This window comes from Myotis yumanensis, unplaced genomic scaffold, assembly GCF_028538775.1.
Source record: "Myotis yumanensis isolate MYYU_CA2020_CCGP unplaced genomic scaffold, mMyoYum1.0.hap1 SCAF_2, whole genome shotgun sequence".
NCBI classification, from domain to species: domain Eukaryota; kingdom Metazoa; phylum Chordata; class Mammalia; order Chiroptera; family Vespertilionidae; genus Myotis; species Myotis yumanensis.
Genome location: NW_027223753.1, coordinates 19,541,835 through 19,554,564, shown reverse-complemented (window position 1 = coordinate 19,554,564; position 12,730 = coordinate 19,541,835). Strand labels below are relative to the sequence as shown.

The window sequence follows — 12,730 nt, the reverse complement described above, 5'->3', positions numbered from 1 at the left end:
GAAAATACCATTTTTAGTTTAAAACAACAGAAGTACACAAGAGTAGGAATTTGAAAAAAGAAAGCCGAAACTGGTGTCAGTAGTGAATAGATTGGAAAGCAGTGATTTGTCAGCACCCAAGAACCCTTAAAATGGATCAGCTATGTAGGATCATTCTTGTTTTGCTAGCTAAGTTTTAATTATAGAATGATCTTTGACCTTCTTTGAACAGCTATACTTCTCACACCCAGCCTGTCAGGAAATTAAAAATTATGTTAATTCTGTATCTGTAATTTTTTTGTGTCCATCACCATTGACCACTTTGATGCCAAGTTTGAGTCAAAGCAGCTTGCCTGTCTATAGTCTCTTTCCTTTTAAGTCTAAGCAGTCCTCCTCAGGCATTCTTGATAGCCTTTCTCAAAACTAGCCCTTTCTATGGCATCAACTTTCTAGATCTAGAAGTCTTAAGATGGAAACATTTGAGTCTTCCTCATCTCTGACTTCCACATCTGTGATAGGAAGGCCATGAGAAGCCCCATGACTCTGTTTCCCCTCCTTTTCCCCCAGGTCAGATTGTTTTGTACATTTTTAAAGCTCTCCCTGAAGTCCTTTTGGTCTAATAGTACTTGCTGGCAATAATTTAAGAAATCTTTTTTCCTTCAAATCATATTAATTTTTCCTCCATAACTATCTTTCTTTATCATATAGCATTTATTGTCAATATTTTTATTGGCATATATCTGTTGCTATGTGTCAGAGGCTTCGTCTTATTTCCCCCATTCCACTCGAAACTTCTTTAGAGTAACAGTAGTTCGTTTTTTGGTGCAGCTTCAAGTGTCAAGTACAATTCTTTAATATGTTAGTGATATTAAATGAATGATTGTTGACTTGGTTGGCATGAAGAGAACCAGGTACACACGGAATTTGCTTTATTCTAGGCACATCTAAGGTGTTGCTTCAACATGGCGTAGGGCTTTTAATTTGTAGAAAAACCAGAAAAAAATGAAATGAACTTCTTTAAGAGACTGGTTTGGTTTTCTCTCAGCTCCACACTTAGAAGTTTGGTGTGAGGAATTTAGCCAGAAGAGGGTCTCTTATAACAAACAACTCATAGGAAGATCAAGGAACTAAACTGGGGCTTTTGTCTTAGTCTTGAGAACTAGCCATTCCAAAGCTGACTTGATTGTTTTTTGATACTGTAAAGACAGAGAGGTCAGATTTAGTGGCTTGTGGATCAGATAGGAAAAGACTTTTAATTTGAACCTTCCCAAGAGGCTGTTTGGGAAGAACAGGATCTACTCTTTGGATGTGGGGAATGGGATCAGGCAAAAATGATCATTTGCCTATTGTTCCATGGGAAGAATAGTGTTAACTACTTTTCTTCTTTCACCTTATCCCTAGCTTACCTCTTTTTTTTTTTTTTTGTCCTCATACATTTTTATCTCACGAACCCAGATTTCTTTAGGAAGTGCTGTCTATTCCTGCCTACAACTTTTAGTTATTTACTGTAGAAGAAAAGTTAGTGTTGTGTGTAGGTAAGTTGTTACTGTGGTAAACTGGAACCTGTGTTATGTGTGTGATCAGTTTTTAATTCTTGTGCATTATCCAAGGTGGCATGTGCCTAGGTTACTGTGAAGTTTGAAGGAGGTAGAAAAATAATTGAAATAAAGAGAAAGATAAAGCTCTGGGATTGAGTTAATATTTTTGTCTGCTTTTCTCTTTTTGAACAATTGTTTCATTATTCTGTGACAAAGCTGTGTCTTTTGCATTGTGTTTTGCATTTGTATTTATGAAGGCAACTGTCATCCTTTGTTGTCTTGGGAGGCTGAGGGTTTTTAGTTCTTAAAATATTGTCACCAGAAGTTAAGACCTCAGGACAGAGTTCAGAAAATTGACTCTAACAGTCAGATAATCTACTGAGCTGAGGTTTGCATTAGGATAAATGAAAATTCTGCACATCTGTGTTCCAGCTTCTTGTCAGAGGAAGGTCGTGGGTAATGAAATATTATTCCATATTTTGACGTGGGTGCCATCTAAAGCAGCGATCGCCAACAAGTGGTCCGAGGACTGGGTCCACTGGTGGTCCGTGAGGTCCGAAAGTTTGGCGACCACTGATCTAAAGGATGGTATAGCAGGGACTGATCAGTGACATCAAGCTACAACATTGGCATATTTAATAGTGGATGGATGCTTGAGGATCAGTGAATTACTTTTTCGCTTTGTGGTTGTATCCTGCTGATCTTATACCTAACCTGGCCTTTGCTCTGCCTGTTGGTTAGGATGACATCTGACCAAAGTTCTGGTCATGGAAACCTTAGTCACTTTTTGGTTGTCATGATATGCATGCATCTTCTTGGAAAAGTTGAACTAAAAAAAAAATCTAACCTGTCCTTCAAAGTGTTGAGTTTAGAGGCCAAAAAGAACATCTGCTGCTTACAGCTAATTGTACTAAACTAAAGGGTGGGTAATGGGTGGTTTATGGGTCAGAGGTGGCTGTACCAGCATTACCTCCATAAGCCACGGAGAAGCCTCATTTGAGTCTCCTTAGAGCTGAAAACATCATGTCTGAGGAACGAATGAATGTAGATAGACCTCAAAGCAAGTACTAAGTGGTCATTCTCAGATACTGACAACAGATAATCCAGGCTCTGATTAATTTTTCAGTTAAAGGAGGTTTAGAACCAAAGTAATCTACTCATTGTACAGTGGTTTTCCATTTTTAGTAAGGTTGTTACTGCTTGCAACTTGAATGAAGGTATTTAACTCTTGTCTAGCCTTTTAAGGTTCATTTGATTTTGCACATGGATTCAGTTTAGTACTTATGGCTTCCGTGATAAGAGTACTTTCAGCTGACAGTAAGAATTCGATAGCAGTATTTTGTTCTTAATACTGTAAATTTTTGGTGGTATTGTACATAGGAACCAGGGACTTCAGGATAGCAGTTTTCAGAATAGGAAACCTCAGAAGACCAGTTAAGCCAGGGTCAAGTTATTTATTTATTTATTTAATATATTTTTATTGATTTCAGAGAGGAAGGAAGAGGGAGATAGAAACATCATTGATGAGAGAGAATCATTGATTGGCTGCCTCCTGCATGCCCCCAACTGGGGACCGAGCCCACAACTCAGGCTTGTGCCCTGATCAGGAATCGAACCAGCAACCTTTTGGTGCACAGGATAAGATTCAACCAATTGAGCTACACTGGCCAGGGCTATCCTTCATAATTTCTGTCTTTCTGGTTTATGGTGCCCAGGGAAATAAGAAAGACCACTGTAAACTTTGATTAGGGTGAAGACTACCCTAACCTTGGAAGAAAGATTTTTAGAAAAAACATTTTGGGGAGGCCTTTCTGCTTATCTGTAGATTGACTGCCTTCTGACCTGGAGGATGCATGCACACTCATAGCAATTCATTTGGGTCATAAAACTTGATGACTTGCTTTTCTAGACTCCATTGCATTTATTTTAGGTAACCAGTGCTACTTTAAAAACGTTGTGCAGTGTAATGCAGATAGAAGTCAGGGGTTTAAGTCTCAACTGGATCTTAATTTTCTCATTTGCAAAATGTGGATAATTAAAATACCAAAAGTCTAATTCATATGGCTAGGTGATATATTAAAAAAATGCTTTGTAAACCTTATAAAATCTTGCTCCTCAAAGTCCATGGGCCAATAGCATCATCATCACCTGGGCATCTCAGCCCTAACGGGTTTGGCCCAGTGGATAGAGCGTCAGCCTGCAGACTCAAGGGTCCCAGGTTCGATTCTGGTCAAGGGCATGTACCTTGGTTGCGGGCATATCCCCAGTAGGGAGTGTGCAGGAGGCAGCTGATCGATGTTTCTCTCTCATCGATGTTTCTAACTCTCTATCCCTCTCCCTTCCTCTCTGTAAAAAAAAATCAATAAAATATATATTTTTTAAAAAAAGTAGCATCTCAGATTCTACCCCAGACCTATTGAATCTGCATTTTGACAAGACCCTCGGTGATTTTGTATGTACATTAAAGTCTGAAAAATACTACTATCAGACATAATTTTCTTGGAAGTTTAAATTACCAGTAAGCTATGGATCAAATTGAGAAACTTTTATTTGCAGGGTGGGGTTCCTTCAGCTTTTAGCTTCCCTTGAACAAGAACTATACATGTTGTAGTTTGCAGTGTCAAGCTTTTAGACATTGACTAGATAAAAAGTAAAAACAAAAACACCTTTTAGAAAACCAGGTTTTGTTTTTCATTTTCGTAATAATAAATAGCATTCTACCTATGGAAGACATATTTTCTTTTTCTCTTGGATCTGGTGGTATCACAGCAGAGGGGAACACTTTTTTCCTTTCTGCACACCAGGCATTTGGTGATCATATAAGCAGAGCCTGGTATAGTTTGTGTTTCACTCGAAAGTTCACACCTCCTTACTTTGTTCATTTTGAAGTTGGGATGCATCTTTCAAATGTTAGTGTGTCATAGTTTAATTGTCAGTGTTTCCTTTTTAGCAGCACATAAGATGATGGTATGTCTTACAAATTGATGGTGTCTCCGATTTGATGAAATGTAGTTGGTGGTGGCTTGATTCTGTAACAGTTTCTTTGGGTAGGGGGGGAGAACAAGGGGACATGAGCTGTCTAGCAATTTTGAAGCTTTGGGGAAGTAGAGATGAGGGTGGATTTGTTTGAAAAAGGCAGTGGCAAAAAATGAAAATGGGATAAAGTACTGCTAAGATTTTTGTTTTGTTTTGTTGTTTTTGTTTTTGTTTTTTTTCAGAATTGCACTTTCATGAATTGCCTTATTTTTAATCCTTGAAACAACTCTTTGAGGTAACCTTTGGCCCTGAATGCATAGATGAGAAAAATGAAGCTTTGAAGGGAAGTGATGGTGCCTGGATTCAAACTTTATTCTAATTTCAGTTCTTAACAATACTGTTTTCTGTTATGCCATACTGGTCAGTCAAGTTCCTCACAATAGGTAATATGCCAGTTTAAAAGAGTAGTTCACATGGCTAGTAATTTCAAGCTTTTACTAATTTTTGAATATTTAATTTTTTTACATTAATGATGGAGCTATAAACTGTTGAACTTTAAAGGAAATTAACATTTCAGGTGGTTTTTTTTGCACTTTGTAAAAAACAGACAAATGATCCTGACTGGTGTTGCTCAGTGTTTAGAGAGTTGGCCCATGAAGGGGGAGTGAGGGTGTGTGTGTGTGTGTGTCTGTCTGTCTGTGAGTTTGATTCCTGGTCAAGGGCGTGTATCTGGTTGGAAGTTCGATCCACACCTCTGATTCAGGCTAGTGGAAGAGGCAACCAATCGATGTGTATCTCTCACATCAATGTTTCTCTCTCTCTCTCTCTCTCTCTCTCTCTCTCTCGCCCTCCTCCTTTCCACTGTCTCTCTAAAAATCAGTGGGAAAAAATATCCTCACTCCTTGAGTGAAGATTGAAAAAAAAAATACACCAAAAACCAGGCAAATATATACAGGAGAAACCACCGTTTTAGTTAAAGTTATTGTTTCTGGACTGAGTGTGTCGAGCAAATATGTTAAATATTCTTTTTTAAAAAGAGGGGAGGAAGATTATTAATTTTATTGAATGTAACTTCTGCCATATGGAGCTTTGTGGTAAGATCACTGCAGTAAGAGAAGAAATTCAATTCTCATTTCTCTGACTTCACTCAGAATTAATAGATATTCTCTGAAATATTCCTCCTGTTATATGAGGCTTTTGAAGAAGCTGAGCCATAAATGGATGTACTATGATTTCTACAATATATAGTTCTTTTCTCAGTCTGTTCTTATCTTAGTTCTATAATATCTTGCAATGGAACGTATTCCTCCCCTTGCCTCTTAAGATCTGGGTCTCAGAGACCCCTTCTTGGCCCCACTATTGAGGTTTTGATTGGGTTTGGCCACTTGCATTTTGAACACTCACTGAAGCCTGTATCTAAATACTACAGGTTTGGATTAACATTGAAACCCACAATAAAAAGATGCTATTAATCCTTTTCGTTTTTTCTTTCATTTACTGAATAGACTTTCCAGTACTGTTATGTACTAGGTAATATGTGACAAAAAAGCAAAGCATAAACTCTGTATGTATGATATTTATGTTGGACTTAATTACAGTGATTCTTAATTGTGACTGCTTATTGGAGTTATTGGAGAGCTGTTTATAACACTGTGGGAGCCGGTGCAGACCAATTAAGCCAGAAACTCTGGGAGCGAGCCCAGACACTTGTAAATTTTAAAAAGAATGTGATACCCAACACTAATCATAGAGCCATTGCATTGTGGAAAATGACAGTGTCCTGGTAGGGTCAGATTGACTGTATACTTATTTAAACCACTTAATTGGGGCATTTAAGATTTTAATCTTGGTATCATAGATGATGGTACATAAATATATCCTAGTGCATAGCTTTTACTAATATATATATTACCTTTGTATAACATGATTATACTTCATAAAACTTTTATACTTGTATTATTTCACTAATGTTTGTAACTACTCTGTTTTAAACAAAATTATCCCTGTTTTAAGGTTCAAATTTAATAACCAGTCCAAAGCCTTGTGACCAGTGTTAGCAGTTGAGGTAGAATGTCGATTCTGTGCTATCTGGTTTTATACTTTCTTAAATACCATGTAGTTACAGGCACCTTAAATATTAAAATAAAAAATTTAAATCCCATAAAATGTACCAGTCTATTTATACTCTTTTACTCTTTTTACAGCCATCACATTTCTGAGACCATTTTTATGATCCTGAACACTGTATTCTCTTATTTAGAAATCAGACTTCATGTCAACTATTTTTATTTAAAGTTGTTGATTTGCTGAATTTCTTTCTCCTATGAAAACTTAGAATTGAAATATGACCTATGGCCCTAGCTGGTTTGGCTCAGTGGATAGAGCGCTGGCCTACAGACTGAAGGGTCCTGGGTTTGATTCTGGTCAAGGGCACATGCCTGAGTTGCAGGCTCTATCCCTAGTAGGGGGCGTTCAGAAGGCAGCCAATCAATGATTCTCTCTCCTCATTGATGTTTCTATCTCTCTCTCCCTCTCCCTTCCTCTCTGAAATCAGTAAAAATATATTTTAAAAGAGAAATATGACCTGTGTATCGAAAAGTGTATAAATCATAAATGTTTATCGTTATGAATTTCCACAAAATGAATATACACCCTTGCATCCACATCAAGAAATGGAAGACTTCCTTGGAGCCCCCACCTTCAAATAGAAGGAACCTACTATTCTTCTGAGGCATTTCTACTCAGAGTAGAAAATCAGACAACTATATTTTAGTTGAATGGACTGTATAATATTGGTGAAAAACAGCCTACCCCAGCTCTATGTTTGAAAAATCTATCTTTTGGCAGTAATTGGGAATGTAAGTTATCAGAGGCCACATTTTCAGGCCAGAGCAGTTGGCTTCCAGATCAGCTGAGCAGCTTCTCAGCAAGCCCTTGTAGAGGGTCACTGAGGGAAGTTAACACACAGCATTCATTGATTTGGTGAGTGTCGCTTTCACCGGATTTCTTACTTGTTAGTGAAACTTCCAACTACTTCTTTATCCCATTATCTTCCCATTTTCACACACAGACCTTTAGAATTTATGAGGAATTGGAGCTGAATGAACTGCTCCTTCCAAGCCAGTGACTTGTAGATTTGTGGAAGATGACTTAGGTGTGTTAGTTGGGTAATCCTTCTAACGCTCTTTTATTATTGACATCAGTGGTGTCTAATTTATGTAGAGCTGTTTGTTATCTAAACCATATCTCCACCTATGGGATTCTTATCTGACAATGGAAGGATCTTTCTCTTAGCAGTTCAGTTCTGTAGAAATGTTGTGGTCATTCAGTTTTCTTTGTCATAGTTTCTAAACTTCTGCCAGGCACTGTATTTAGTATTGGGGATATGCAAATGAATACATGGCTTCTGTCAGTTTTACCTTTGTAGTAGGAGGGAGCTGTTGTCTCTGGACATCTTGAAACATCTTTCTGTCTCTAGAATCCTGTCATATTTTCATCTCTGCTTAGGGATCTCATTGTGGTGCTTAACTGGCTGTCACTCACTCCTTTTGAACCGCTGACAGTCTTATACTTTGAAGATTTTGCTGTGAAAGTTATATCTCAATGGTTGCTAAAACTGCAATTTATCATCTTGATGCCACATGAAACAAGTGGCATATCCTTCTTTCCTTTGTTCATATTAGCCATGCCATCTTTCTTTTTCTGTGTTGCATTTGAACAGAGCATGATTTTGAAAGCACAATGGGCTCTGAACTGGCAGTTGAAAGGTCTAAGCATGTCAAGGTATGAGCCCCCCTTTCTGGGCTAGAGATCTTTCAGAACTACTCTGAGAGCATTTGTTTATTTTGCATTTGTAGGCCTACCCATTCACAACTTTGTACCTGCTGTACCGGCCCCCATTATTGAGTTCTCCCCAGTGAAATTTGGTTGTGGTGACTAGTAATGCTGTGCAGCAGCTCTCATCTTTTTCTGATTAGATTTTGCCTTTACCAGGAGCTTTAATTGGTCTAGGTGTGTTTGTTCTTCCTTAAACTAGAAGTCAATGGTGGGGACAAGTGAGATTGCTTCTCTCTATTTTTACCAAAACAGTAGTTACTTATTATTACTCTTTGGTAAGATTGTGCCAAGCTGCCTGTACCACATCAAGTCACTATACCAAATCTTCTTTTCCTTTCGGAAATCAAGGCACTTTGCTTTGTATGTCCAGGTCTTAAGTTAGGGTGTTGGTAAGAGGAGACAGATTTAATTTCCTTAGGACACAGGATGGACATCAGTGTACTTGGCATCACAGTTCTTTTGGGTCCAGTCTTTCATTAGTCACAGTTTGAAACACTTTAAAGATAACTTATTTTGCATCAGTGATTCAACATAAACAAGGTAGTCTCAAAATAATCTGGTATGGGGCAGGTCGATAGAAGAAGACAACACTTCATGGTGAAAGAATTTCACAGCTGGATTTAACATGTTTTGAAGGATTAAAAATGTTATACTTGAGGTGATTGTTGAATTATTGATGAAATGAACTGTGAGACATAGGGTTGAACTGGGGTGGTGGTGATAGTGCAAATTCAAAGGGCTTATATCCCAAGATAAGAGTAATTGAATTGGAATGCTGTCAGACCACACTTAGCTCAATATTCGGAAGTAAGGGGGGAATTTACATAGGCAATGGGGGATAGATTTTTTTTTTTTTTATAGACTTAACACTTTTTCAACTATACTATTAGCTGCCATACCTGGATCTTCTTAGTCATGCTATTACATAGAGTTAGATTTGAGAGTAGAAAAGTGGGACCAAGCGATACACAGTTTTGGCTGGGCTTTGGGTAGAAAGAAAAAAAAAATGGGATGGTGGGACACTGGGCATGGTAAGACTGTCCTGAACTGTAACATAAATGTATGTCTGTCTCCCCCATTTGGCAAGACTTTCTGCAGTGTTCCTGCCTCTGTGTTGTCTGTTAATTAGGTTGTAATGTCTTAAAAGGTCATAGACACTATCCTGTTCTAATTAGCATCTAGTGTAGTCTGGTGTCCGTAGTGGTTGCCCACTATCATTAGTTGATGATTAGTGAAGCTGAAGCTATTTTTTAAACAGGGCCCAAGGGATGCAGACAGTGATGAAAACGACAAAAATGAAAAGAAGAACAAGGGTACGTTTGATGGAGATAAGCTAGGAGATTTGAAGGAGGAGGGTGATGTGATGGACAAGACCAATGGTTTACCAGTGCAGAATGGGATTGATGCAGACGTCAAAGATTTTAGGTTTGTATGTTTTACACTTCTGATTTTTGAATGGGGGCTATGGGTTTTTGTTTTGATTAAGTTTTGTTTTTTTTTTGTTTTTGTTTTTACTTTAGTTTTCTTTTTTCTTCCTTATGTGTCCTTTTTAAGAATTGGGTCTAGTGTAGGCCATACTACAAAGATTATAAATTGATTGGTAAGGTGGAATTTTCTAAGAGTTGTCAATGCCTGGTGCTTTGCCAAAACAACAGATTTTGCATTTGTATAGGACTATAATTTGCAGATTAATTCCATGAAGAACATTTCATGATTCTCAAATATCAAAATCACCTGGAATGGGTGCCTTGGGACTTTGCCCAAGTTTCTCCCAAATCACTATCTTGGGAGAAACCGTGGTTACTAATGGGAGTTTGACATATCTGCCTGGCATGCTAGAGTAGATGGCAAAACATTTGAGAACTTATTTGAAAGTGATAAGCTCCCTTTGAGGTAGTTGCGTTAAGTATCATTTTCCTCATTTTGAAGAACCAGAGATGCAATTAAATGGCTTTTCTTAAACTTACCCCTTCCATAGATGGCCTCTCATTCCATCTCTGGTCATGATTGATTTGCAGGTTTTAACCTATAATTCAATTTATGAAGTATTAAAATGATATTGTATATTTGTGTTCCACATTTGGCAAGTTCTTCTTTTCTTCATTTATGTAGATAACCTTTAGTGATGGTATATAATTTTAAAAATCTAAAACTCCTCGGTCAGTAATGTACAGATAGAGAATTGAATTTTGACTAGTTTTAAGTTAATTTAAAGTTAATATGTATATGTTTGGCCACACTTCTATATCTTACTCTAATATCTATCAAAGTCAAAATTAAAATATATTTTGGGTCATTGTTTGTAGAAAAATGTTCAATTGTTTAATATGTCTAATCTAGCTTTTGTGTCTTGTTAATGTAAAGAATTAACAGTCTTTTGAAGAAATTTGAGCACAGAGTTATAGAGTTACCTAAGGTCTTTCAGATGAGTTTGGGTAGCCTTTCCATCTTGAATCTCAGGCAGCCTGCAGCAGCATTTTCTGGTATTTGACTTCGGGGAAGGTGGTGGTTGCAGGGCTTGAATGTGTCAAGGAACACAACAATAGCTTTAATTTGTACCAGTTTTAGGATTTCTTTTAGACATGAAAGGTATAGAATATAGTCACAGGTTATACTCCTCTAGATTATAATATTATTCTATACTAGAGGCCCGGTGCACAAAAATCATGCACTGCAGGTGTCCCTCAGCCTGGCCTGCGCCCTCTCGCAGTCCAGGGCTCTTGCAGTCTAGGACCCCTCGCTCCTTACCACCTGCCTGCCGGGATCCTTAGCACTGCCGTGAGCCCGGCTTCTGGCTGAGCAGAAGCGGCGCTCCCCCCTTTGGGAGCACACTGACCACCAGGGGGCAGCTCCTGCATTGAGCGTCTGCCCCCTGGTGGTCAGTGCGCATCAGAGTGACCAGTCGTTCTGCCGTTTGGTCGATTTGCGTATTAGGGTTTTATTATTAGGATTAGTCTGATTTGGAATCATATTGTCCTACAATTCTTTTGGATAGGGTGATCATGTGCTCTGGGTTTCCCAGGACAGTACTTTATACCTGTTTTCCAGGATATTTATTAAAAGTGCACTTTTTTTTTGCTTTTAGGAGTGTCCTGGTTTGGATGATAAATTATATCTTCATATTATTTTTAATTCTTAGACTTATCTCCTTAGCAGGTGCATATCCTAAATAAATAATTTATTTTGTACTATTTTGTAATGGTCTGATTCTTCTGGTTTCTTAGAAGGGGAGGAGACAGTTTTAGCATTGGCCAATATATTCACATAATACAGAAAAAGAATTTCCACTTATATCAAAGTTATTTTTTTAAGTAGAATCATTCTCACATGTGGAACTTCCCCCTTAGAAACTACTCTTCCATTATTTCTATGTTTAAGATGTTGATTTTGGGGGGCATATTTTACTATCTGCATTTTGGGATCTCTGTTTTCATGGATGCCACAGTTAGTGATTTTTCCAGTTTATCCAGTGTTCTCAAATCTGAGTCTCTTGGGTGAAGGGATTGTAAATTAATAGCAGTAAATGCAAATTTAAGGGGTGGGCTGTGGTGGGAAGGCAAGCAATAAAAAAGTCATTTTATGGTATAACATGGAAACATCATAAATAGTCTTGGTTGTTTTGTAGGAATAGTTTTAAGTACTATTGATAATAAGTTATATCATGGACGTTGTCCTTAAACTTGGGTTGCTGTAGTGTCCCTCCCTGCTCAAAATAAGGTTTAATGCCCTTTACTTTCTCTGTTTAGCCGTACCCCTGGTAATTGCCAGAACTCTGCTAATGAAGTGGATCTTCTGGGTCCAAACCAGAATGGTTCTGAGGGCTTAGCCCAGCTGACCAGCACCAATGGTGCCAAGCCTGTGGAGGATTTCTCCAACATGGAGTCCCAGAGTGTCCCCTTGGACCCCATGGAACATGTGGGCATGGAGCCTCTTCAGTTTGATTATTCAGGCACGCAGGTACCTGTGGACTCAGCAGCAGCAACTGTGGGACTTTTTGACTACAATTCTCAACAACAGGTATTGTGTGTGTCTCTGTCACTCTCTTTACTCTCCCTCTAGCCAGCACGTTAACAAGGAATAAGAATGGGGGGATGGGAGGAGGGTGGCTTTATTTTAGGCTATTGATAGCCAGACTTTATTAGCCCAACGGTGATGTGGGTTTACAAAGCCTCTGTCTCTTCCCCTCAAGAAGCTGATTCCCATGCTGAGGTTATTGGCAAGAAACCACTTTCTTCTACAAGTACTTAGGCTCCTCTCTTGCCCCAGGGCTTGGAGAGTGGGTGAGGTGGTGTTATCTTTTGTAACAGTCCTCTTGGATGCTGTGTTCATCTCTCTGAAGAGTAATGTGATTGTAATGCTTTGTTTTTGAAATAGTCCAAACTCTGTTATTAGTTATGTCA

The 12,730-nt window shown here is 38.3% G+C and overlaps 1 protein-coding gene across 11 annotated transcripts in view; it reads left to right on the top strand.

Annotated features, from left to right (window-relative positions):
- Positions 1 to 12,730, top strand: part of PUM1 (pumilio RNA binding family member 1) — a 123,148-nt gene that overhangs the window by 44,485 nt on the left and 65,933 nt on the right. For all 11 annotated transcript variants that reach the window (XM_070404577.1, XM_070404576.1, XM_070404568.1 and 8 more), the window contains 2 exons: positions 9,589 to 9,755; positions 12,077 to 12,347. In XM_070404577.1, the coding sequence (XP_070260678.1) occupies positions 9,589 to 9,755; positions 12,077 to 12,347 (438 nt within the window). The remainder of the gene's footprint in view (positions 1 to 9,588; positions 9,756 to 12,076; positions 12,348 to 12,730) is intronic.